The 27,870-nt window shown below is 42.0% G+C and overlaps 1 protein-coding gene and 1 long non-coding RNA gene across 5 annotated transcripts in view; one reads left to right on the top strand and one right to left on the bottom strand.

Moving 5' to 3' along the window:
- The first annotated feature begins 754 nt into the window (after positions 1–754).
- LOC120886512 (uncharacterized) lies at positions 755–10,104 on the top strand. The gene is made up of 3 exons (XR_005729495.2): positions 755–1,010; positions 5,134–5,272; positions 9,759–10,104. It is a non-coding gene; the product is annotated as an uncharacterized LOC120886512 (long non-coding RNA).
- A 3,036-nt stretch (positions 10,105–13,140) lies between these two features.
- The window catches only part of Hmg20a (high mobility group 20A), a 79,371-nt gene continuing 64,641 nt past the window's right edge, over positions 13,141–27,870 (bottom strand). For all 4 annotated transcript variants that reach the window (XM_078049238.1, XM_078049239.1, XM_013359700.4 and 1 more), the window contains 5 exons: positions 27,643–27,674; positions 20,885–20,960; positions 19,964–20,179; positions 19,112–19,254; positions 13,141–15,539 (listed from right to left, as the gene is read on the bottom strand). In XM_078049238.1, the coding sequence (XP_077905364.1) occupies positions 19,118–19,254; positions 19,964–20,179; positions 20,885–20,960; positions 27,643–27,674 (461 nt within the window). In that variant the 3' untranslated portion in view covers positions 13,141–15,539; positions 19,112–19,117. The remainder of the gene's footprint in view (positions 15,540–19,111; positions 19,255–19,963; positions 20,180–20,884; positions 20,961–27,642; positions 27,675–27,870) is intronic.

Raw genomic sequence — 27,870 nt, 5'->3', positions numbered from 1 at the left:
TCAGGCCCTTAGGGTAGAACACCAACTAAGAAAGGTGAAGCTGGGTGCAGTGGCACATGTCTGTAATCTCAGGGACTCAGGAGTCCGAGGCAGTAGGATCACAAGTTCGAGATCAGCCTCAGCAATTTAGCAAGGCCCTAAGCAACTTAGTGAAACCCTGTCTCAAAATAAAAAGAACCGGGGATATAGTTTAGTAGCAAAGTGTTCCTGGGTTCACTCCCCAGTAGTGCCCCACCCCGCTCTAAAAGAGTAGCTGAAATAATGGAGATAGAAGATCACAAAAGTGCCATGAAGACCCAGTCTCATTAGTGGCCTTTACAATGCAGCTCAAATCTGTGAGTCTCTGGTGGACAGACAGGTTGTAGGTTTAATGGCTTCTGAGGTGATGTCGAAGTGGCCCAGCTGGGAGTCAGAGGATGAGTGTCTTTAGAGACTCCAGTGGGGTGTTTCTCCATCCCACGATTGTCATGTGTCAACAGCATTTCTAGGTAGTGAGGCGGATTAGAAATCTCCATTTAATAATGAGAACAATGAGCTTCTAAAAGATCTACCCCAGGCCACACCAATGCTAACAGGCCCAGAAAGCTAGGTGCACCCCAGAATTCTCAGTTGCCACCACACACAGGCCTCCTTTGGCTGCCTGAGCTAGAGGAACGCTGCTGGCAGAGCCAGAGGGGTCTGGGGATTTCGGACCACGGGGGTGGGCAGGGGGAGAGAGGAACAGCACTTGAGTTTCAAGTTGCTAGTTTTGCAGAGTGTAAAATTACGGCACCAGTCTCCTAGAATAAACAGAGTTAACACCCCATTAAATACAATGGACTTTCACCGTTCACGCCAGACGTGCCTAGATTGAAACGAGCTGAGCGGGAGCTGGTCCGTGAGTAAAATGTATCACACCCGCGCTGCCTCGCGCTTCCAAAAAAGAAAAACCCAGCGCAGGGGGGAGAAAGCGCCAGCAGCGGCTCTGCAGGCTGGGGCTGGAGGATCCGGTAATGAAGTCTTTCTGGAAGGTAAGAAGGGGCCGTGTGCCGCGTGTGCTATTTTTAAACATGCTGGAGCAGCACAAGTATTCCTGCCCCTGCACTTTCTCCGGCAGAGGAGGGGCTCCGGGGATCGCAGCCAGGAATTTAGATGCTATTTATTGTATTTCCTTTTATCAGTCAAATGATTTTCCTATTTCCCACCTAGATAAAGATCTTCCGCTCACAGCTCCAGCCTGTTGACCTTGTCAGGACTGCTCTGCAGTCTGGAAATTGGTCCCAGAGAGAGAAGGGCATTGTTGTTAAAGGGCTGTTGGGTGGATTGGGCTTTCTCATCTCCCAGCAGAGAGGAGATCGGTTTACCAAAAATAAATAAATAAATAGAACGGAAACCTTCCCCAAACACAAAAATGGATTGTTTTACGCTTCCTTTTCTTGCAAAACTGAAAGGTTGTGGAAGAATGGGTTCGCTGCCCCCCCTCACCCCCCAACCTGGCCTTTCACCAGCATGCACCCGCTTCTGGTGAAGACACACAGACACACACACACACACACACACACACACACACACACGCACTCCTGCAGCAGCAAGCCCAGCCCGACTGCTGTGGAGCTGCCGTCTTGGCAGTCAGCAGGGCAGAGGGGGTGGCAGCTGGGTCTTAGCTTGTAAGCTGAGCCAATATCTGGGTTGTGCCAGCTCTTGAGGCCCCTGGGAGATGCCAGCATGCCTGAATGGGAGCAGCTGCAGCTTCCACTCAGCTGGAAGCCTCGGAGCAGCCAGGCCTCTAGAAACTGCCTTCCAGGCCAGGGCGTGGCGCGGGGCTGCCTGTCAACCCTGAGTATGGGGTTGCTCTTCTTGGGCAAGCTGCCCCCATTGTCTCACCTTGCCCGGGCCCACTGGCCGGGTTCCTGGGGAGGAGACAGCGCCACTGCTCCCCACCTTCTTGGACCCCGGCCCAGCAGATTGTACGGAAGTTTGGGGTTTTAATGTAAACCCTCATCATTTCTGGCTCGTTCACAGCCACAAAACATCAAGATCCAGCTAGATGGAGGGGAACCAGTCCTGTGCAAGCTCACGGTGTGAACAGCAAGGAGCTCCAGGCCTCCTCCACGGAGCTGGGTTGGCTGTGGATTTTAACAGAGCTCCTGGCTTTCCAGAACCCCTGGGGTTCTTTCCTACTGCTGAGGAGCTTCCTTGCCAGGACAGCAGAGGGCGCTGGCTCTCCTGACAGCACTGTCCCAGGCTTCTCTGCCACATCTGGAAAGGAGCTCTACCACTCCCTTGGAGAAATACCGAAATACCGGCCGGGGATCTGTCTGTGCGATGCGTTGGCATGCGAGAGAGCATGCATACCCATCAAGAGCTCCACTTTCTCCTGAGTTAGATTTCCCCCTCAAGAGCACTTGTGGAATGTGGGGAACTTGCCTTGCCAAGGCAGTCAGCACATCTGAGTCTTGGACTTGGTCTGGCCTGGGTGGAATGCTTGGAGGGACCACCTCTGCTCTGAAGCCTTTGCCCTCCCCTCCCACGTGGAGAGGGGAGAAAAACAGGAGGAGACCTCCCAGATTTTTTTCCCCAGGGGAAGAAAACTAAAATGTTTGGTTCTGACCTTCTGGGGCCTCCTGAAGAAAGCAAATGCCCCACATTTCCTTAACAAACAAAGATATAATTCCAAGAAAGCATCTTCCTAAATTACAAGTGATTAGAAATGCCAAAGCAACACGCACATGGAGATGGGGGAAGGGAGAGACTGGATGGAGGAGCACGGAGCTGGAGCCAGCCAAAGGCCCTGGTTGCTATTCTGAGACTGCTCCCCAGACTTCCAAAAGCTGCATGCATTTAAATGTCCACATTTCCCTGCAGAAGCCAGCAATCTGTACTTCCCTTGGCCAAACAACACATCAGTCTAATATGGTGTGGGAGAAATATGTTACATTCTTTTATGAACAGAATGTTAACATCACCCAGAATCAATATTTATATCCAAGAACACAATGAACTGGCTTGTTTTGTACTGCATGGGTTTAAGACAGGGACATTTGGAGGGAGACGGGAGGTCCCCTCCTCCTAACCAGAAAGGCAGACCCATGGCCAACAAGCTGAGGCTCAGGCATTCTAAAAGATTTCTGCCTGGGAGACCATACTCTATTCCTGTCCTGCCCCTCCAATCCTCTGACCCTTGGGATTGCAAGAGGAAGCTGGTGCAGCAATCAAGGCAGGAGTTGGTGGTAAGATTCAGGACATGAGGCAGCATCCTGTTGGCAGGTCAGCTGCCCCTGGACTGTACCCAAGCCTTTCCACATATCAAAGTAAGAGCTGAGAGGACATCACACAAATTCTTGAATGAGGGAGAGACATCTGAAGGCTAAAAGAAAGTAGGTTGATCAACATGACACTTTTTTCCTGTTGGTGATATTTCCTCGCCGGGCGATTACCCTCACCTGAAGCCACCATTCTGAGAGGTGGAAGCTGAGAGCTCCTTGCCTCTGAATGCCTCAGGTTCCTCCAGAAGCTTTGGGGGCATGCCATCAAGCTCTCTTGTTTGTTTGTTACTTGATGCTGTATTTTACTTTTCTGTCTTTGGAAGCTATTGGTCCTGCAGCGTGGGGCTGGCTGCTTGCTCCTTACATGTAAAATCCTTACCTAATCACAAAACAAAAACCTCTCCCAGAAGGTTTGATGTTTGACTGCAACAGAGCATCTAAAAACATGAGCCTCCTTGTCAACTGGCAGACACAACTGGGGCCTGGTTTTGCAGAGCAAGCATGCCCACTTCAGTTTCAGATCAGATCAGATCAGAAGGTTACGCTTTCAACAGTAGCATTTGTCTCTCATTAAATGCCTGGAGCTCATTATGGCATATCCTGCAAAAAATGTCTTTACTGCTTTAATGGACATGATCTTTAGAAAAGATCTTTCAGCTTATGTATAAGATCAAGTCATGATTAATCTTGGCCCTGTTTAGCTGCAGGTCAAGTTTTCAGGCTGCAGTGAAACCCCTCCTTGTGCATGATCACAATTTATAATTTTCTGTAATCTCTACCCTTTCCTCTATGTTATTAGCATGTTTTAGTTGCTGCAATGCACTTGGTCTGTCCTGTATTTTCATCCAGTTCTCAGTCACATTTATTATGAAATCAGCCAAGATAAGCAGGGATTGCTTCACTGGAAGGAATGTCTAGCATCTTTACAGATGTAAAGCTTCCCCCTGCAGAATTCCGTGCAGGAAACCTATGTTAGTAAATGCTCTGAACAACTGTAGAGATGCCATCTGATTTAAACCGAGAGAAAAGTTGCACCTGGTCCAGATGTGGTTCTGGTATCAAGGGCAGGACGAATTGTCGAGGTTGGCAGTAAAGCAAAGGATAAGACAGTGAACTGTTGGTAGAAGTTGATGGGGTCTGACTGCCTGCAAAGTCAGTTTTTTTTTCACACAAAAAACCTTCTTTGGAATTTTTGGTAAATGTCATCCTACGTCTAGACCTAGCTTTTAAGTTCTCAATTGTCAGATTGTCAATAAAAAATACTTACTCATACTTACACCCCTGCATCTCAAATGAGCCTGCCTGCCACAGTGATCTCTGATTTGGGTCACTCCTACCCTGTCTGCCCCTTCCAGGCCTCACAGTTCCTCCACAGTTGCTCTCTCCCTCCCTTCCACCTGCAGCCTCCCCACCTCCCTCTTCTTTATCTTGTTCATTCTTCCAAGGGTGCTTTACCCCCACCCCACCCCCATTTCTCCTTTACCACTGCAGCCTCAGTCCAGGCCAGTGCCACCTCTAGCGGGACACAGCCACAGCACCACTATCTCCCTATTTCCGTGTCTGCTCCCTACCATCTGCTCTTTGCAGAGTAGCTGGAAGAATTTTCTTTTTATTTTTTATTTTTTTTGTGGCGTTGGGCCTGGAACTCAGGGCCTCACACATGCTGGGCAAATGCTCTACCACTTGAGCTACATCCCTGGCCCGCAAGAATTTTTTAAAGCTATAAATTGGATTATATCACTTCTCTCCTTGAAAGCGTCAACAGTTTCCCCCTGTACTCAGAACATCCCAAATCCTGAGGATGGGATGACCTTGCAGTCTTAGGCCTACCCACCTCTTCCCACTTTTCACCCACCTCTCTGGTCTAACTCCCCTGTTTTCCTTTCAGCTCCTCTAAAGCACCGAGGAAAGCTGACCTTCACCTTCTTTCCCTGACCCCCCCCTGAGCGTGGCTTCCTCAGAGGCCTTCCTATCTCCGGCCAACATGCTCCTTGAACAGCACCACCGCTTTCCTGCCTGCAGCCCAGGTGGGGATATGATGTCCGCTTCCGTTTGTTAGACCCTTTTCTTCCACTAGAGAGTAAGCACCATGACAGCATGGCCATGTCCGCTTTGTTGGGTTCCCCATGCCTGCCAAAGAGGGGGGTCAATAGCAGCTGTACAAATTCAGGACACCAGGCTGTGTCTGAGGAGAGTTGCCTGAAGGTTTAATGATGGCTTACTGCTTCAGCCGGATGTTACTACAGGTCCCTGTAGAGGGATTTCCATCCGGGCCAGGAGGGACCAAGACAAACTCTGCTCTGTTCCCGTCACAGGTCTTCTTCTTAGTTTTTTTTTTTTCTGGCACAGGGGATTGAACTCAGGGGTATTTGACCACTGAGCCACACCCCCAGCACTTTTTTGTATTTTATTTAGAGACAGGGTCTCACTGAGTTGCTTAGCACCTTGCCCTTGCTGAGGCTGGCTTTGAACTCGTGATCCTCCTGCCTCAGCCTCCCAGGCCGCTGGGATTACAGACATGCACGACCATGCCTGGCTATTGTCCTATTTTATCAATCTCCTATCCAGTGTCTCCTCCCTGCCTTGAATTCAAGAGCACTGACCCTGGGGACCACAAGCATGGATAGGAAAGTTACATCTTGATTTTCATAAACCTGGACCTGAAAAGTTGCATTTCCTTTGATGATAAATGTTGCCAACAAATCCCAATAGTATCAGCGGGAATTTTGGGCTTTGCCATTAATAGAATCACAGGTATTTTCATACCACATTACAGCGATGTTGAAATATCACTTATGATCATTAGTACGTTAAAATTATGATCACTATTAGAGTATTGTCTAATTATGTTATTTAATGTTTTTTTTTTTTTAATATTTATTTTTTAGTTCTCGGCGGACACAACATCCTTGTTGGTATGTGGTGCTGAGGATCGAACCCAGGCCGCACGCATGCCAGGGGAGCGCGCTACCACTTGAGCCACATCCCCAGCCCCAATTTAATGTTTTTTTAAAGAAGCACAAATATGTCTATATAACACTTTTTTTTTTTTTGGTGCTGGAGATTGAACCCAGGGGTACTTTACTACTGAGCCACATTCCCCAGCCCTTTTTATGTTTTATCTTGAGATGAGGTCTCATGAAGTTGCCTAGGGTCTTGCTAAATTGCTGAGTCTGGCCTTGAACTTGCAATCATCTTGCCTCAAATCACGGAGATTACAGGTGTGCGTCACTGCACCTGGCTGTACTGCATTTTTATTACTTTTGGTAACTATATTTCAACATAGTGGACTTGCTTTGTAACTTTATTTGTGTTTTAAGTACTTAAAAACATTGGGGGGGGCGTTGGGGTTGTGGCTCAGTAGTAGAGCAATTGCCTAGCACTGGTGAGGCACCGGATTCTATCCTCAGCACCACATAAAAATAAATAAAGGTATTGTGTCCATCTACAACTAAAAAATGTTAAAACAACAACAACAACAAAACAAAACAAAAAACACTACTGTGGGCTGGGGATGTGACCCAGTGATAGAGCACTTGCCTAGCATATGTGAGACCCTGGGTTCAATCCTTACTACTGCAAAAAACCCAAATCAAACCAAAACAAAGAAACTTCTTAGAAGGACCCACAGGCCTCACTAGATTACCAAAGGTGTTCACGGCAGAAAAAATATTAAGAACCTCTAGTCTAGTTTTTTTTTTTTTTTATCTCATGTTACTGTCTTGCAAAACCAGCCTTGGTGACTACAAAATAAAAGCTAAATCCTTCAGCATGGCATTCAAGGCCCCTTTACAATCCTTTTTCAAAACACCTCACTGATGGGCTGGGGCTGTATCTTAGCAGCAGGGTGCTTGCTTAGCACGTGTGAGGCACTGGGCATGTGGCTCAAGCAGGTAGCGCGCTCGCCTGGCATGCGTGCAGCCCGGGTTCGATCCTCAGCACCACATACAAAGATGTTGTGTCCGCCGATAACTAAAAAATAAATATTAAAAAAAAATTTCTCTCTCTCTCTCTCTAAAAAAAAAAGTAAACATATAAAATAAAGGCATTCTGTCCATCTACAACTACTAATGATAAATAAATAAAAATAAAACACACATACACACACACAAAAAAAAAAAGAAAGAAAGAAAGAAAAGAAAAGAAAAAAGAAAAACACCTCACTGCCTTTATTTTTAATCCATCCCTTGGATATAACCTGTGTCCCAGTCACAATTATTGAGAATACGCCAACAAGGCATTCATATTTCCAGGTCTATTTCTAGCTTCTTTTAAAGAACTATTCTTGTTCTAGGGCCCAGCTCAAAATGTTATCCTGCTAAAGCCTTCTTTTGACCTCTGCCAAACACAACCACTGAATTTTTCCCTCTGTTCTCCAGAACATTTTGCTCACAGCTGTTTGACTGCTTATCAGACTCAACTGTAGTTAGATTTTGTATCTATTTTTTGTTATATTGTGAGCTCACTGAGGAGAGGGATTTCCTCAAATTTATACCTCAAAAGTAGCAAATACATGGAAATGCCTGAATGAATGAATATATCTAAAATATTCTCCTGAGGGATGAGTAAAATCCAAAATGACCCATCAGTCTGTCCTTAGGAATAGGAACTTCTTTTGATAAATATAAGTTCACTTAAAGAATTCACCAGCCCCCAAGAAAAATGGAATGTTTTCATCTCACATTCTGCTGTCTGGCCTCAGCTGCCTTGAAGAAGGCAAAAGCCCCTTAGCAGCAGCCCGTTTGCTGAGATGAGAAACCTCTTGGCTGTATCACTGATGTCTTCTCACATTACCCTTCTTTGAATGATGCCAAATATATTTGCAGCCAGTCTCCTCTAAGCAGACACTTTCCATTACTTATCCCAGGATTTTTGAGCCATCAGGTTATGGTATGATTTTTATATCCTACATCATTCAGCTGCTTTTTGCCACTCTTAAACAAATGCAGATGCAAGGCTTCAAAACTTCTTTTCCTAAGGAGCTTGCAAAATTAAAAAGGAGACTGTTCTTTAATTTCATAGTTCAATGAGCAGCTTGAGTAACTGGGTCTATGTGTGTGCGCAGGCGCTGATCATGGAAGGAATGTTAGCAAATACTGACCTCAAGTTAGAATCTCGTGGAACCATGGGACTTAAGAGCTGAAAGGAATTTTTTTGAACTGATAGCAGAGAGATTGAAGTGTGTTCCCCAGGGGCTAATCCTCTGGTGGAATCTGAAATTTAGCCAGTCCAAAATGGAATTCTTGATCTGTTCTCCATATTTTGTCCTTAAGTATCTGCTCTCTCAAGCATTGGCACCTCTAGCCACTGCCCAGCTGCTCAAGCCAAAAAGTAGGAGCCATTTTTTTTCTCCCCCCAGTTTCTTGTGGTGTTGGGGATTGAACCCAGGGCCTTACACATGCCAGGCAAGTGCTCTACCACTGAGCTACAGCCCCAGCAGGAATCATTTAAAAAAAAAAAAAAATTCATTGAGCGGGGCACAGTAGTGCACGCCTGTAATCCCAGTGGCTTGGGAGGCTGAGACAGGAGGATCAAAGCTAGCCTCAACAATGGTGAGGGGCTAAGCAACTCAGTGAGACTCTGTCTCTAAATACAATACAAAATAGGGCTGGGGATGTGTCTCAGTGGTTGAGTGTCCCTGAGTTCAATCCCCAGTACCCAAAACAAAACATTTTTCGTTAGTGTATTATAATTATACATAACAGTGGAATTCATTATCAGCTAGAATCATTCCAAATTCCTTTTCTTTTGATCTCTACATCCAGTGCTTTAGCAACTTCTGTCCATTGTATTTCCAAAACATACCCTGAATCCAGCTCCTCTTCTCTACCCCCACTGCCACTGCTCTAGGCTAAGCTGCTGCCACTTCCTACTGGGTTTCTGCACCAACCTTCTGACCAGTCTCCCAATTCTTCTCTTGCCTCCCCGCAGCAAGGGATCCTTTAAAACTACAAATCTGATCTAGTCACTGGTGTAGAGCCCTCTGCACAACACACTTACAGGAAACTTCAAGCTCTTTGTCATCTTAAAGGGCTCCATGCAATTTGCGCATCTTGCAGCTCCAAGTTGCGTTTCCTCCCATGCATTAGGCTCTAGCCTCTCCAACTCTTTCCTTTTCCTTGGAATTCCAGAGCTATTTCCTGTCTTGGGACTGTGGGCTTCCTGTTCCTTTGGCCTCTCACGGGACTGGCTTTGTCCAATTGACCTGGTCCTTCTTTGAAAGATGCTTTTTCTTTTTTTTTGGTACTGGGGATTGAACAACTGAGGGGCACTTGCCCACTGAGCCCCATCCCCAGCCCTGTTTTGTATTTTAGAGACACAGCTTCACTGAGTTGCTTAGCACCTCGCTTTTGCTGACACCAGCTTTGAATTCAATGGTCCTCCTGTCTCAGCCTTGAAAGATACTTTTTCAAAAATGCCTTTCCTGGACCCTAGCTTGTACCATTCCATCTTGGTAAGTGGCTGAAGTGAGTATGTTAGGTCATCTTTTAACCCTCTCTTTTCCCCCAGCAGGATACAAGCTCCCTGGACCTAGAACAGTTCCTGATACAGAGAGAAGTTCAACACATATTGTTGGACGAATACATCTAATTCCAGCTCTCAAAGCCACCATACTAGGCTGCTGCTGTCAACTCCTACCAAACTCACCAGACACCTCCAAGATAGCGCAGTTACAGTGGCGTGGAATAGAATAATCTGGGGCTGAATCCTTCTCTACCTGTTTCTAATTGTATAACTGTGTAAGTTACTTATCATCTCTGAATCTTTATTCAAAGTGGGTATAGTAATCCTACTCTGTAAAGTTATAGGAATTAAATGACATAATTTGTATAAAAAACAGAACAGAGTGCTTCACCTACAGGGTGTGTCTAATTGTTTCTTTTATTCCTGAGTCTTACATAAACTGTGAATTTATATTTATGTGTTTTCTACTCTTATGCATTTTCCATGGATTCACTGATTTAACCACCTAAGAACTCTGCCGTTGGGGTAGGTGCTAGAATATTTGCTTAGCATGTGCCAGGTCCTGGGTTGAGCAGGAAGTAGCTATGAACTTTACTGCCAAACAATCTCTCAATATCCCCATCTCCACAATATAAATTTTGCTTATATTGCAGAAAAAGTATTTATTAGTTAAGTTACTAATCCCCCAAGACTCTGATCTACTCCCTTTTGAACTTATAGATAAACCCTCTAGTGTCAGGCAAGATACAAGTAATTCTTTCACTCCTTAAAATTTTTTTACCTGAGGATGGGAACATAGTTCAGGGTTAGTACACTTGTCTAGCATAGTCATGGCCCTGGGTTTGATCCCTGGTATGCAACACACACAATTCAAAAAAACTAACCACACAAAAAACCTTTATTAAAACTCTTAATACAAGCAAGAATAGCTGGGCAGCCAGGTGTGGTGGTGTGCACCTATGATCTTAGCCACTCAAGAGGCTGAGGCAGGAGGATCCTGAGCTCAGGGCCAGCCTTAGTAATTTAGTGACAAAGCAACTTGTCTCTGTCTCAAAAAAAAAAAAAAAAAAAAAAAAAGCTAGAGATGTGGCCCAATGGTTAAGCACTCCTGGGTTTACTCTAATACCAGTAGCAAAAACAAAACAAACAAACAAAAAAAAACTGGATGAGGGGGCCCATATATGTAATCCCACTGATTTGGGAGGTTGAGGCAGGAGGAGCTCAAGTTCCAGGCTGAGGCCAGCCTGGGCAACTTAGTGAGACTCTGCCTCACAAACAAAACAAAACAAAACAAAAAAACACTAGGGGTATAGCTCAGTGGTAAAGTACCTCTGGGTTCAATCCCCAGTAAATGGGAGGGGTGTGGATGGGGGAGGACTCAGTTTAAGAACTATTTATGTACTTTGTATTTTTCCTATTGGACTATCAGAAACCATGTTTTACAAACACTTTTTTATAGTCCAAATAGTGCAACTGTTTAGTTCTGGCTCTTCAGTGTTGGTGGGATTGTTGCAGATACAAACAAGGGAACCCCTAGCCTTGTAACCATTGGACCTTCCCACTGACCTAGTGTTGCTGGCGATTACAAAAGTCCTGTCTAGAAAATTGGCATTGCCTGATCTTAATTTTTCCGTGCTATGCCTACACTCTAGTAGCTCCTTCTTTCTGTGTTTTGCTGGGCTTAGAGACCGTACATTTCTATATCTGGTGAAAGTTTCTCTCTGAAGGCACATATTCCCATTCCAGTTGAATGAATAGACATTAACATTTTCGCTGGATCTTTCCTGACTCAGTCCCCACCCCTTTTATGAGCTAGTGTATGAGCCGGTGTTTATATCTACAGATATTGTAAAGTATGTATTTGAGCACAGGCTATGTGTCAAAGGTAAATAAATAAAACAAAGAAAAAGCTCATCTTGGAACTCTCAATTGCAAGGCAGGAAATTCTTTCAGAGAGCAGGAAGTAGCTATGAACTTTACTGCCAAACAATCTCTCAATATCCCCCACCTTAGGGAAAGATTATCCTGGTGTTGTTTTAATCCAGCAGATGCAGAACAGTTAGAGAAAGGGCACAAACAACTGGAGGAAGTATTACCACCTGTTTGTGTTGACTTTTACCAAACAAGCCTGGCTGCCAGCTGTTGACCGGTAGGGGAGGAGCTAAGGTAGGAACAGGAAATGCCAACTCAGGCCCCCAAGCTAGTTTTTTGGGTTTCTTTTTCAACATCCAGAAAACAAGGAAGTGGTCATTTTCAGATGGCCAAGAGGCAAAGGAAAGGTAATACATTCTGTTAACTAATATGGTGGGGCTGGGCTTAATGGAGTCAAACGAGTTGTAAAAGTATATTCATCTTCACCTGCTCCTTTACTAAAACTTGTGTATTACTAATATTAACAGTAATGTCCACACAAGGATGACATTTTTCAGTCTCCCCTACAGCTAGCTACAGTCATGTGACTGAGTTTTGGCCAAATTAAGTGAAAGTGTTGATTATGATTTCTAGGAAGAGTCCTGGAACTAATCTAGGCCTGCCCGTTTTGTCCTTGCCTTGTCTTCATGCTGCCAGGAATTTCAAAGTGATGGCTACTGGCCAAGGGGCTATTTTGGACCATGAGGTGACCTTGAGAAAAACCATGTTATAGTGCCAACGGGAGCCTCCACACTAGTCTTGGACTGGTGTGGACATTTCTCTGAGAGAGATCTGCTTCTTATTTAAGCTAATGCTTATTTGGGGTTTTGTTAAATGTGGTCGAACCGAAATCATAACTCTGATATGCCGATCATTCTTGGCATCACATAAAAAACACGTCCAATCTTCTGAAGCGCGGTGACTTCTGCTGCCTAATTCTATCCCTCCAACAATACTGGAGGAGAGCTGGGGCATGTGTTCTGGGGCAAGATGGAGTTGAAACAAAAGAGAGACTTGCTCAATGCCAGATGACTGGCTACCTGGAGAACAGTAGGCCCTGGAAGCCAGGTTGCCTTCCCCTGTAGATTGTAAAAGCGTGGTAGAAATAGGTGACAAACATCTTTTAAAAATATTTTGAATGGCTAAGTAGCGGTTATTTAAAAAAAAAACAAAAAACAAACCAAGCATTTAAGCACAACTTACCCCTTCTGTCAAAAGATTTCCTCAAGGGGACTTCAGAGTCACTGACTTAAAAGGCTCCTTCAAGTCACCTCCAGAATGCTACTGCCACATTAAAATGAATTAAAACTCATTGTATTGTTATAACATACATTCAAAGAACTGAAATCTCAAACAGGTGAAGACACATTTTGAATAAGCAATTAGTAAAATGAATGTGTTACTGTTTTCAAAGCCTAATAGTTGTGATGAATGTAGGGTTGACAGAGGCTTTAAGAGGAAAAAGCAGAGGCAGGTCTTCTTTTTTCATTACAATGCAAGTAAAACTGGATCAGGTGGATTCGACATAGAAAAGTTTTAATGAGACAAATGTCAGGCAAGCATATCAACTTCTTAAAAAACAAAATCTAAAAGTTTAATTACAAAAACACTTGTACAGAAAACTTGGCATTTCAACAGTTCCAAACACATGTACACAATATTTTTTTCTAAAATTTGTCAGAAAGAAAACAATCTTTTCTCCCTTTCCCCAGCTGCTGCTTGTGTTTTAATAAAAGGAAGGAAGTTAATTGGAAACACTGATAGGCAACAGCTTATTTCTTGAGAAGAACATGAAAGTGCAGTAACCTCTTCAGATTTATTAGGGAACATGACTTAGGTCTTGCGCCAGGGTATAACCTCCCCTCCACCTGCTTGGTGAGTGCAGAGGAGAGGTTCTGTGGCAGCTGAGTCCCAGTCACACTTATTGGGTGTGGGGCTCCTGGGAGAGCCCTCATTTGGGAAGCAAGCTGCAGCGTCTGCACTGATGACTGGGTACTTCGGGCTCTGGTGAGCTCATGTACATGTCTGGTCACTGTGAGGTGTCCAGCTAGGGTCAGGGATGACCTCTGGACCAAGTTACAGCCTTTCATGGTCATAAAAACAGTACTACTGAAGCTGCACAAAACTTCACAGGAAGGAGAAACAGCAACACTAGGAGGAAGGAAAAAAGGACAGAAAGCATTTGGCAGGCGGCAGACACAAACTTCCTGAACCAGTTTGGACAACCTTCTGCCATGGACAATGAGTTCTGGCTTAGACGTAGCAGGCAAGAAATCTAAGAGAAGTGGCAAAAACAGCAGACGAGAGCAGGGACGGTGGAAAATACAGAGAGGCAGGAGACTTGGCTGGCTTTATAGCAATAGATAAGAAAGGGGTCTTATTCTAAAAAATTGCCATGCGGTGGTGTGTGGGCTTCAGTGCATGGAAATTTGATGTGTGTCCACATAAGAAATTTTAGAGATTTTTGTTATTGCTTTTGCTGTTGTTTTCCTTTGGACTAAGAAAGAACAAAGAGGGAGAACGCAGGGCTGAGAGGACAGGATGGTGCAGCTACGAGAACCGACGGGGTTTCTGGCTTGCACCCTGGCTTGTCAGCATGTTATGAGAGGGGCCACGCGTCCATCCACCTGCCTTTGGTGGTGGGGTGCCTAGACAATAGGCTCAGCATGCTCTGCTTTGGTTCCAAAGATCTCAGCTGCCACCTTAGCCTTGTGCTCTAGAGCATAAAGAAAAGAAAGAAACAAACAAAAAAAAAGACCCTGAGGAGAGAATCAGAACCCTCTTCACTTCTGCCGTTAAAAAACAAAAATCCCTTACTAAGTAGAGGGAGGAAGGGAAGGCTGACTTTTCCACCTAGATTTGGCAGTTAATGGCTACTGAAGGAAGACAAAGGGCATGAGAACTCCTCCGTGCCCATTCAGTCAGCACAAGAGACTATTCCCAAAGCCTCTCCTACCTATCTACATCCAAGGATCTCATTACCTAAAAAAGCAGGGATTCCCACAGTTTTCACTGAGGATCAACTTTCAATACCAAATGAGAACTACTCCTTTCCTTTGTGTTTACCAATGACCTTTTCCTTGGCAAAAAAGCTCCGCAAGACACTGCCAACAGAGGAGACAGAAGAGCCTTGCTGAGGCTGGGACTCGGCTTCTGTGCAGGAGCAATGCTCAGAGAGCAGCGGGCGGCAGGAGGAGGACAGCCATTCTCCTTCAGGGCTGCAGTCGCAGAGCCTGCTGAGGGCGGGCACCCACGGAGCACCATGTGGGGCAGGAAACACAGCCTGGCTCCACAGGGCACTGTCAACAAGAAGCTCCTTTCTTTGGAGTCACAGCAGGGCAACGTTGGGAGAAGACTGGGCCCATCCAATGAGAGAAAGTCTCCTTCAGAGCCCCGCTGAGTAGTGAGGCCCAGAGGTCAGAAAATGGAGATGTACAGCTTGGTGGGGGTGAAGGGAAGCAAAAATCACCCCCAAAGGCATTAAAAAAAAGTGACAGCTAGGTAAGAAAAGTGGAGCTCCACTGATAAAAGGGTCCAATCAGAATGGCAGCAATAGGCAGTCTTCCTTCTGCTGCAGAAGATGTCAGCTTCAGGGTCACCTAGTCAGCAGAATATATGCAGAGCTGCTTTAGCAGAAATGGAAATGATAGGGAGCTGAAGACTTGGGAGAGTGGCTGTACACTTTCAAAGCATCACTGGAGGGTGATTCCACAGGAAGTTCACACACATGTGCCTTTTGCTGCTCCCTCATGCAGCTTCCTGGGGTGAAGGTATTTCACTCACTGACAATTCTTTCCCAAGTAAAGGGATCTGCAGTCCTTTCTGCTCCAACTCAGTTCAAAAATCCATGGATGGCTTCTCATTCCGCACAAGTAAAAATGCTTACAAGAACAAGTTGGGAGCTCTAAAACCTATATACTGTGGGGGAATACCAAAAAGGAAAGACAGATTAGAAGGGGTTAGGGTTAATGGATTTAAAAAACGCTCTACTTTATTTTCATAAGGGTTAAGGAGTATGTAAATTAAAGAGCTAGGGACTGGAGATATAGCTCAGTTGGTAGAGTGCTTTCCTTGCATGCATAAGGCCCTGGGTTCAATCCCCAGCATCAAAGGGAAAAAAAAAAAAAAAAGAGCTAGTAAAGCTGCAAGCAGACATCCTCATTGAGATGTTTCTGTCAACATTTCAATGAGAAGCATGGTCCTGCTCCAGTTCAGCAACAATGGGAGGTAGCAAATAAGCAGCTGAACACTGAAAAGTAACTATCAGGACTGATAAGGGGAATTAGGACCCCACTTTAGTCTAATCAAAACCAAGTTTCCTCAGTATAAACCTGAGGATATCTGCTTGTGTAGGAATGTGTTGTGCACAAATAATGAATAAATATTTTTATATTGATAAAAATGTAATCATATATGAAAGACTGCTTTTTTTTTTGGGTCAATCCTCAGTCAATTATATACCAATTGAGCAACACATAGTTTTTTGATTTTTTGTTTTGTACTAGGGATTGAACTCAGGGGCACTCAACCACTGAGGTTCATCCCTAGCCGTATTTTGAATTTTTATTTAGAGACAGTGTCTCACTGTGTTGCTTAGCATCTTGCTTTTGCTGAGGCTGGTTTTGAACTCTTGATCCTCCTGCCTCAACCTCCCCAGCCACTGGTATTACAGGCGTGTGCTACTGCACTTGGCTTGCAAAACAGATTTAGAGCTTATGTAAAGTGATCACCTCTCAACTTAAAATCACCCATGACTTCCTCCTGTTTCCACTGGTGACTGGGTACCAGTGAGCCCTAAGAAAGGTGAAAGCTGAGGAAATTCTTTCATTATATACCTACAAAAATATTTTTTAAATGGGCTGGTCAGAATTTTATTACATCATAATTGATGGAGTGTAATACTTTTCCTTAATGCTCTAATGTAAGAATTTTTAGTACTTTTGCCCTACTCCAACAGTGCCTCCTTATTATAGCAATATTTTAGAAGCCCCACTGAATGAGAAGACTTGAGATGTCTGTGTTCTTGTCCTGGTTTTTGTGCTCTTCTACCCAGTAGTTTCAGGCATGTCATCTCATCTCTTTGGGATTCAGTTTCTTTATAAAGTGCTGGATTTCTAAAGGTCCTTCCAGCTCTGATAGGCTCCTCTAAAACTTGCAGACCATTAGCTTTGCTTCACTCAATGGTTCCCGACAGTGGAATGAAACCTTTGCCAAGCTCATGTCAGAGTAATTAATTGCACCATGAGTGCTGGGGACATCAGGCCTAGCTGTCTGTACATATTTGTATAATGAAGCCAAGCTAGTATTAATCACACTCTTTATAATTGTTTCATTTGACAGTTGGGGGGTGTGGGGAAATATCTATTAGTTATGTTTGTATTGTAGATTTTAAGAATCTGTAGTAAATATAACAGTTTACATTTTCAGGTAATTTTTCAAGGACAAAATATTTGTATGTCACCAGGCATGGTGGCACATCTGCCTGTAATCCTAGCTACCTCAGAGTCTGAGTTAGGAGGATTGCAACTTGGAGGCTAGCCTCAGCAACTTAAGTGAGACCTTGTCTCAAAATTGAGTGCTTGCTTAGCATATATGAAGTGCTGGATTCAATCCCCAATACTGCAAAATAATGTATTTAAAAAAATTGTACATTAAAATCAAGGACGATGGTAATAATCTACAGTTTTCAAAGACACTTCAGAGAACTTGTACTCCAGCTATATTCTTAAGATGGATAGAGTGTTAGGAGAATCTGAATGGTAAAATGGTAAAATGGTCAAAATGGAAAACCACTCTTGGCTTCATTCTTGCATTCATTGCCCTCTACCTAGGTGAGGCGACACCATGTTATCAATTACTATTTTCTTTCACAATCTCTCATGCTGTTTCTCTCAGCTCTCTCTTTTCAAGCTTACAAGAGTGCTAATTGAAAACACTGTGTGAAAATGAGAAGGATGATGAGCTCCTGAAAATCCCAGGCCTAGATTTACAAGCTGTTTCCTTCATAAGCAGCAGCAGTAATGCCACTTCTTTATTCTGCAGGGAGTCCAACTGTCTCTTAGAAGTACAGTCCGTTCCATCTGGCTACTCACTAGAAGGATGGTAATCCTTTCCCCATATGAGCCTGGGGCAAGCTAAAATAATAATGAATTGTCTTGCAGAGTTGCCATCCAAGGGCATGACCAAGAAGGATAAAAACTTCTACCTTTGTCTCTGCTGGCAGATGTTGCCTCATTAGATAAAGAATCATGGGTTTTATTTGTTCTTATGCATGTTGCTCAAAATCCAAACAAAGCTAGAATGTAAATTATGTATATGAGGATGCTCCCATTCCTGCTGGACAAATAAAGATTCAAACCCATGATGCTTCTAAGGAGCATCCTGGCACTGACTTGTTTTCATTTTTGGCCATCTTGCTGTACGGTCCAATCCTTAAGATTTCCACATTTTTTATATGTCCACAGGCATGGAACAATTTTGTCAATAGACCTTAGGGCTGACCATTTTAGGGATGGCACACTAAAAGGGAAACTCTCTCTAGGAATTTGAATGAATAAGTACTAATTTCATTTAACACAAGTTATGACGACTTACCATTATTACCAAAAAGTTTGCTTGGGTGAGTTCGTTCTGAGAACGCAGTTATTTTCTCCTTTAAAAGATGCAACACTACTAGTCATTTGTTGAATATATTTTTTAAAAGCTTATTTTCTCTCTTGTCTCTTTTTGCTTATTGAGTACAATTTTTTCAATCTTTTAAAATCAAGGCATTCACATTCACTGTACAGTTAGTTCACATCAGCATTTAACATAATGAGTTAATGAGTGGTGAATGAGAATGCTTTTTACGTATGTAGGCTCATATAATACAGTTTCTCACTGACTACTTACAAATTATCATTAATATTTTTCAGTGAGAAGAAAGATTAACAATTAAGTGATATTTATTTTGTTCTGAGAGCTACTTTGGGAATGATTTCTTCTAAGTTTCTCACCAGTCTTCAAGATCCTTTAGAAACTAATACCTAAGAATAAATGGCAGGAGGATCCCAAGTTCAAAGCAGCCTCAGCAATTTAGCAAGACACTATTTCAAAATAAAGAATTTAAAGGGCTAGGGATGTGGCTCAGTGGTAAAGTGCCGTGCCCCTGGGTTCAGATTCTAGTACTGTTAAAAAAACAAGCAAAAAAAGCCAAAACAAAACAAAACCATCCAAGAAAGAATAAGTTGTATACCCAGAACTGAAGTCCAATCACAAAGTCATGTTTTTTCCTTGAATTATTCCGAGGCATGCATGAGAAAAAACTGTTTTGATTTAATTTTCTAATATCATTTAGAAAGACTTTTAGCAACCATGCAACAGGAACCTAAATCAAGTTTCTATCTCATTCATTCAATATAATTCTACAGTTTTAGTAGCACCAATAAAGTCTGATGACATCTTATTTTTGATGATGTGCTGGCGTATGAGTCTTATCAGCGAGCACTCACCAGTCCCTAACGATCGAGCCTGTTCACAACTTCTCGAACTGTGGCTATGAAGTTTTCATTGTCCTGGGGATTAGCTAAGATAATACTGTGCAGTCTGTTCATGTATGAGTCAATGGTGTCCACTGTTGGTGTCTCTCCACTTCCTGAAGTGAGACAAGAAGAGAAAGAATAAGAAAATCTTTCCAATTCAGTTCAGCTACAAAACATTTAAGGGACTCCACAGAAAAACAAACTGTGACTCTAATGTGGTCTGCTCCACAGGCAGATTTTAATTCTATAGGTGAGACTTGTAGACTTCAAAGAAATGAAGTAAATCCACATACTCTAAATGAACAGACAGGCTATATACTACAGTATGTATGAGTACTCAGCTGTATATAACAAAAAGAGACTCCATTAACTTTCTGTTGTGACTTTCCTCAAAATGAAAGAGTATATAAAAAATACCAGTGCTTGTTTCTTCTTCCTTCCCATTTTATACACACACACACACCCCTACAAGGCAAGCAAATATACCTAAGAGAAAGTGCTCTCTTCAACCTTTACTACTGCTTCCATGTTTTGAATATCAATTTAAGTTTAACAGAAAGGAAAATAGTTTATATTAAAACAAAACAAAACAAAACAAAAAAGGACAAAAATTTAAATGATCAGAGAACCTGAAATTTTGGATGATTTTAGCCAATGTTGACATTCTATCACATAACTCACAGAAAATCCTGAGGAGGGAAAATATTTTATTGATTTTCGCTTTGGGGGAGATTTCAATCTCCCCATACAAATACAAACATAAAGAGCAACCTCCCAACCCGGCTCTAGGTAGGGTGCAATTACCAGGTAGGGTGCAATTACCAGGTAAGGGCATGCTGGCAAAGCTGCTGGTCAACACCTGCCGCAGGGTCTCCAGGTGCTGCTGCAGGACTGTGTTGCGGCTCCTCTCCTGGATCACATCCACCTCCAGCTTCTCCACCGCTGTGCGCATGCTCTCCACGTGTTTTTGCAGGGCTGCATTCCTCTCCTCAAACTCCATGTTGGATTTACGAAGCTGGCGGAGCTCTGCCTCCCGAGCTGAGGACACCCCCCACACCAGAACACATGCAGCACAAGAAGGAGTCTCCGAGGAGTCCCAATGACTCTTTATAAAGAAGTTCTGCTTAGCTGTCTCTCATTAGCTACCCCCATCTCATCTCCCTATTCTCATTACAGCGCTCCAGATAGCAATTCAGCACTGAAACGCCTGGTTCCACAGAGCTATTTTAATTCTTAAAGCTGTACATTCTGTATATAAGACTGCAACAAACAGTGGCAATTCCTTGAATTTTTTGTTTGTTTGTTTGTAGATTTGGCTTTTTAAAATTGTGCAATGAGAAACCGGAGGGGCTTCGCAGGGGGATCCTGGGAGATTGGCCAAGCACAGCTGTGGGTACCCATCTGTACTGCAATGGGATCAGCTTTGCAATCACTTACTTTATACTTTGGATTCCCAACTAAGCTTTCACTGGTGCAGGCTACACATCTAAAAGCAACTGCATTAGTGATTTACATTAATTTCTTTGGATCCAGAGACCAAAGAAGCTTTGACAACACTGACCCCGCTCTCTTTCACTAGTCTTTGAGTAACTACCTCTACTATGGGGAGAAAGAAGAACAGTTATTCTTCCAGACTAGTCCTAAGGAGAACTACCGCCATCACTGATTTTGAGCAATGAACTCCTCCTGAGAACTAAAACCCCTGTCAAACCCGAGGGACACAAAAAACACTGCAGTAATCACCTTTGCTGTGGTTCAGGAATTCCTCTGTAAATATAGGAATGTCAAAAACAGACCGTTCCTTTACCTCTGTTTCTTTCTGTGAATCAAGAACAAAGTTAATTATTAAACAGAAGCTAAATTAAATAATAGTGCCTGAGGCACAATGATCATGTCTTCCTTAAAGAAATAGGGTGAAAGGGAATCAGTCCAGATGAGCCTGTAAGGGAAATGCATTCACCTTTTCATTAGAATCAAACTTACAGAGCTCAAGCTGGTTAAGTACTCAGTTCTCTTAGGTGCTATGCAATGAGAAACCCTAAAACGAACTACATGTATTTCTCTAATAAGAGAATTTAGAAGCCATTTGTGTTTTGAATAGTCAACTGTATATAGTTGTGAGAGTGGCTGAGGTAGGGATTGAGAAAAGGTGTTTTTCAGTCCTGTCTCTTGGTTATGCATCTAAAATGCTGAGATAGGACTGTGCAATCCAAATTTTCAGAGTGGACAGCAAGAATTCTGAACAGAGATCTTCCAAGCCACAAGCAATAATAATGGTACTCCACTGGTACTTCTATGTACTTCCAGTGGGGTAGTCTATCTTTGAGGCTCTTGTAGCCTTTCTTCAGACACAGGAAAAACAAATGAAGAAAACCAAGAAGTCAGAAATAATCAGCCTCTACAAATGAGAGTTAAGAATTGTGTGGGATACAAAAGAATAACAAAGTCTAACATTAATTCACCAATAAACCATTAAAAGTCTCACAAAACCACACAAAATATATTCAACAATGACACTTAGAATATAAAGTCAATATTTCAAGATGGTTTGGATGATATTTCTGCAAAGAATTTAAAGTTCAAAGTATAATGAATATAAGTCTTAAGTGTCTTGGCATAGTGTTCAAAATCTTGTACAACGTAAGAATGATAAAGGGAACAGCAGGGAACAAGTACTGATGAAATTATTAGTGAAACTGAAGACTCCAAAACTTTATAACATGAAAACCAGTAAACAATACTTAGAAATGGTCCAAATAAACATGTTTAAAGCTAGAGACTGAATGTATCTTTTCTCTTATTGTTACCACTAGCTTTTGTGTTTGAACTCCAAGACACTTTGTGCCCAAGCAATTAGGAGCCTCTGAGGGAATCCCAACAGCCAGGCTCTGGTTTCACAGTGGTATCTGCTTAGGAAGCGGGGCGAGAGGCATGGCCTGCCTGGCAGTGGCAGGAGGTCAAGGTAGATATTTAAGATGGAAATATGCTAAACTATGTATTTACTTGAGAAACATTTCAGGGAACTTAATTTTACCCTTTTTTCTTTCTAATGAAAGAAAGCAAAGTTTCCTAGAGTAATTTAAAAATAACAAATTATCCTTGAAAGCCCCAAGTTTCAACTTGTAAAGCTCTACCTCAAGCCAGTTTCTAGTGGATTTCAAAAAGAACTAATGTATGGACAAGAAAGGCTGGTTCCAGAAGTGATCTTAGACACATTTCCCAGTGGCTTTCTCTCCATTCTGCTGGATTACTTAACACTTTAACTCTTACTGGGTTGCTGCAGGAAAGCAGAAAATTTTGGACACACAATCCCAACATGCACAAGTGTAACATCAAGCACAAGTCCACAAGTGACTCAGGATAAGTGTTATGACTTTAATCATCCTACCTTTTCAGTCTCCTATTTAACTGCACATCCATATATGAGATCAGTTTTTTCAGTGATTGCCAGTCAGAGGGGTAAGTGTGGGTGCCTGGCTCCCATTTTCACAGTACAAAGATCCCTCTCCAAGGTCTCAACTCCCTCAGACTGGAAGTTCTGTTCTTTTCTTTGCTAGAGCAATCCAAGCCAAGCTAATGATGTAAGGGCAAAGGACAGCACCACATAGGTGCATTAACACACTGCCCCTTGGTACAGATTCTTAGAGTGCAAAATCAGAAACATTAAAGCAATTAAATGAAACTGTTCAGTGTCTGAATGCAACAGAGAAATTCTACTTAACGGAAGAGTGGTAATAAAAACCATCAGCACTCTTCCATTACTGAGTGCATTACTCGGCATGGAGAGGATCCTCCTGGGGGCTTGGATATACTTAAGCAGCTCCAAGGATCGCTCGAGGGATTAAAATCATAAGGATTTGATTACCTCCTCATTGAAAGGGTCTAATTTGTTCAGGCTGAGTGTCATTTTGTCATTTCTCATAAATTAAAGGAGAAACAAAATTATTGTTTCTATCTTAGTCTTCACATGAGATGCAGACACATTCTTGAGGGTAATGCTAGTTAACTCCTGGGTCTAGTGGGTTGACTTTTGACTTGACAGAAGCATGAATATCTTCAATTCAGTTTTCATTCTATATATTGAGTGGAGGGTAAGAGAACAGAGGCCCTTTTGAACTGAACCTATTTTGCTGTAATCTAGGCTCAGGGCCAGAATTTCAGAGTCTGATATGCTTCTCTCAAGTGCCCTTTACTTTGGAAACACTTTTAATATTGTGTACCAGGCTGAAGTGCCCCACTGCTATGCAGAATGGCTTTCAGATCATTCTGACTTTAGTTCTTATATGCTTTCACTAGTACCTGGCTAGGTAACAACATCTGAAGATGCAAGTTCTGTTTAGAAATACAAAAAGGTTGGCCAGGCACAGTGGTACATGTTTGCTCAGTGGTACCTCTGCTCAGGATGCAGAGGCAGGAGGAGCACAAGTTCAAGGCTAGCCTGGTGAGTGAGCCCTGTCTCAAAATAAAATAAAAAGGGCTGGGGATGTGGCTCAGTGGTAAAGCACTTGCCTAGCATGTGCTAGGCCTGGGTTCAATCCTTAGTAATGAAAAGAAAAAAGAAAAAAAGACAGACAATAAGTTTCTTTATTATACATAAACCAAATAATTTGTCTTCACTAGCAACAAATTTTGCCAACACCTCAGGCAACCAGGCCCATTTTTACTTTCAATACCGTATTTTTCTGTGTAGCATGGCATGTGCTACCAAGAGTGATAGACTGTTACATAGAAGGCCTGGATTTCAGCCATACCTCTGCCTCTAGTTTAGTTCAGTAAGTCATTCTTCGTAAGTTCTTTCCTATCTTAGGCAAGCCACTTCTCTCACAGCTAAATGTACTGGTCAGTTGAGAAGATCTCTGAGGTCTTACCATTCCAAGATGAGCCTGAAGACTATTCTATTTCTCATTTTGCTCCTCATAAGATAAGGTAAATGTGTATGTATACAGAATCTATGTTGTAGGCACTTTACAAGACATTTTCTCTTTTATGAACTTATAACTCTGCTCAAAACATCTCCCATCCCCCAAACTGTGGTTACCTTTAAGACTAATTCCATTTTTCTTTTCAATGGGACCTTCGTGGCTGCTTTTTATCCATAGTGCTTTCTCATTTTTCTAAACTTCTGCCACACTAAGAAGTAATATGGAAGAAGCTGGGTGTGGTGGCATACACCTCTAATCCCAGTTACTTGGGAGACTGAGGTAGGAAGACTGCAAGTTCAAGGCTAGCCTAGGCAACTTAGCCAAATTCTGTACTAAAATAAAATGAGAAAGGAGCTAGGGGTGGAGTGCAGTGGTAGAACACTTGCCTTGCATGTATAAGGCTCTGAGTTCAATACACACACACACACACAGACACACACACATACATACACACAAGTGACTTGTAAGTAGCATCCTACAAGTAATTTTTAAAAATTGTTTTTAAAAACTTTTAAACACAAAGGACATTTATGTTTAAAACAGTTTTAAAAAATTCAAACCAGTTCTTTTACATTCAAATCAATCAAAAATTACCCGATTTAACAAATATATTATTCAATTGAAAAATTAAACTGATAAAGTGGGGAACATTAATTGGGTCAAAAACCTATGAGATGCTTATCCCTTTTTCTGGTAATGAGAATTAAATTCATGGCCTTACAGACACTAGGCAACTGTTCTAATACTGATCTATATCCCTATAGCTTTTATTTTTAGTTTGAGACAGGATCTCTTTTAAGTTGCCCAGGCTGGCCTTGAACTGTGATACTCCTGCCTCAGCCTCTCTAGCAGCTGGGATTATGAGCATGCGCCACCTTGCCTGGCTGAGACCATTATCCTGATATGGGCACAGCAATAGACAGGCATATATAACCTACTGCTGGTTTTCCCCCTACCTACCTTTTCTTTCTTTTTAAACTTTAAGTATCTGATCCTCAAATAGGAAAAAAAAATCACATAAATCATAGAAATCAGAAACATTCGTATCATACAATGTATTTTAATAAAAAACTTTACTTCTCAAATCATCAGTAGCAGCTTCTCCAATGGATTGAATTTACTACATCTTTTTGACTGTGCCTAAATGGCACATACAATTTGGCCAGGAAAACCCCAGGCTGATGGAATGAGTTAGTGACTGATTAGAAAATGTGAGACCTATTGTTTCACATTACTGTCCAAATTCTCTTTTGTAACCATTAAGGACAGAGATGCAACATAGTAAGGGAAAAAAGGAGAAAGGATATTCATGACACTGGTGAGTGGACATACAAATGAAGGAAGAGAGAAATAAATACTAATTATACAAGTGCTGATAATTGAATAATGTTGCAAAATTTTTCTTATCATCAGTTAAAATACAAAGTATACATACAAACTTTTTCAAGCAAAAATATTCATAACACTTTACGTAAATTAGAGCACAGAGATCTTATATATAACTATTCAAGTAGGATTTATGTGAAGAGTAAAATGCTAATATTTATTATGTTTCCTACTTTATAATTCATGAATAGTAATACTTCTATTTGTTTTGTGAATCTGAATATTTTCTGCATGTTTTGAAGGTTACCAAGATCAAATCAGGTACAAGAACTACAACCTCAAGATAAATAAGTTTTTTTAATATGTATTTTTTAGTTTTTGATGGACCCTTATTTTATTTATTTACTTATATGTGGTGCTGAGAATTGAACTGAGTGCCTCACACATGCTAGGCAAATGCTCTACCACTGAGCCACAACCCCAGTCCCAAGATAAATAAGTTTTTAATTTGAAGAAATAATTTTCTTAATTTAGTAAACATCAAAATATCTGTAAAAGAGTATATAAGCAGGATGTAGAGACACACAGCTGTAATCCCAGTAACTAAGGAGGCTGATGCAGTAGGATTACAAGTTCAAGGCCAGGCTCAGCAATTTAGTGAAGCCCTAAAACTTAGTGAGACCATGACTCAAAATAAAAATAAAAAAGGCTGAGGATGTGGCTCAGTGATAAAGTGCCTTTGGGTTCAATTCCCAGTACCCAAAAAACAAAACAAAACAAAACAAAACAAACAAATAAACAAACAAAAAACTATAAAAGAGTACAAGAAAACTCTTTTTCAAATTCCCATTGTTATTTCAAGTAAACTTTAAGTTCTTATGTAAAAATCAGTAAGTATTTTTGGACAGGCTCCATGCCAGGGCTTCATGTTATGTGGTACAGAGCTGGATAAAAAGACAGAAACTAGACCTCAGAGAATTCTACCCTCAGAGAGATCCTAATCCTGAGTGAATAACAGAAGTAAGAGCCTCAACACAGGGTCAGAGCAGCCAGAGCATAAGAGACATACTGAGAGCAGTGGGGGTTAAAGGAAGTGGGAGGAAATGGAAGCAAACTAGGGGTTTGAAAGATGACTAGAAGCCTGTCTCATGGAAAAGAGGGGGCGAGTGGGGAGGTGAAGAACTGTGTGAGGGAGGGAAAGTATTCTCATCAATGAAATAAGAAGAGCACAGGCCTCAGGCAGAGCAGGGCAGGGCACCTAGAAGGCAGTGAGTAGGAAATGGAGATTAGGTATTTAGAAGTTGGAACTTAATTACAGAAAACCCTGAATGTGGAGTACGAATGTGATCTGGAAAGCAACAAGGAGTCACTGAACATTTTAAAGCATGAAATTACCATGGATTTTATTTTGTTATAGCCATATATATTTAAAGCATATACACAGCATGGTCATCACACACAGGCTTAAATCTTGTACATTCAGAGGAACATAGGCCTGAATTCTATGGATGAGGTTGAATAGAATGAAAAGAAAGAGACCTTTCATAAAAACAGTATGAATGAGATGAGGCAACAGGAAAGAAAGTATAGGAATTGAGCTACTGTCAGTTGTGTTCCATCGACATTGTAGTTAAATAGTTCATCTCGGCTGGGCATGGTGGCACATGCCTGTAATTCCAGTGTCTCAGGAGGCTGAGGCAGGAGGATTGTGAATTCAAAGCCATCCTCAGCAATTTCGTGTGGCCCTAAGCAACTCAGAGACCCTATGTCGAAATAAAATATAAAAAAGGGCTGGGGATATGGCTCAGTGGTTGAGCACCCCGGGTTCAATTGTTTGTACCAAAAAAAAAAAAAAAAAAAGTTCATCTTAACCAAATGCTGGATTACCTAAACAACATCCTGAGAATGAGATTATGATATTTTGTGATGATAAACTATGATCAGTTCAGACCCTTCATCTGGTACTCATTTCTATATCTCACTCTGAATTACAGCCATCTTTGGCATTTAAAGTCAATAAAATTCTCAGACCACAGGAATGAATTGGGACTAGTGGGTGTAGTTCAAAAGCAGACTCAAAACCTAATTGTCTGCCATATGTTAAGAACCTCTGCGCTAAAGCAACTAACCCAAATGAATCCTGGGATAGGAAACACCCTGCTATTGATTAAAAAAAAAAAAAATCCAAAAAGCATTTCAAAGAACAACATTATTATAAATATATGCATGATATATAGACAGAAGGCTATTTACCTCATGATCATGAGTGGCCTGTCGGGCTGCATCTAAAAATATGAAAGAAAAGGAAAACATTAAGTCAAAAAACGAAAATAGTAACAAAACCCAGGCATATAACTGTTCCAAACTACAAAAACCTATCTGTATATGTACTCTCACAACATACAATATTTTCCCTCGTGGCTTTATTAATAAGTTAGTCAACAAAGATTAAAGAGAACCCAATACTTACAGAGCACACAG

Source organism: Ictidomys tridecemlineatus, chromosome 5, assembly GCF_052094955.1.
Source record: "Ictidomys tridecemlineatus isolate mIctTri1 chromosome 5, mIctTri1.hap1, whole genome shotgun sequence".
In the NCBI taxonomy this organism is placed as follows: Eukaryota; Metazoa; Chordata; class Mammalia; order Rodentia; family Sciuridae; genus Ictidomys; species Ictidomys tridecemlineatus.
Note: the sequence above shows the minus strand (reverse complement) of the source record. Positions and strands in the feature narration are given on the sequence as shown.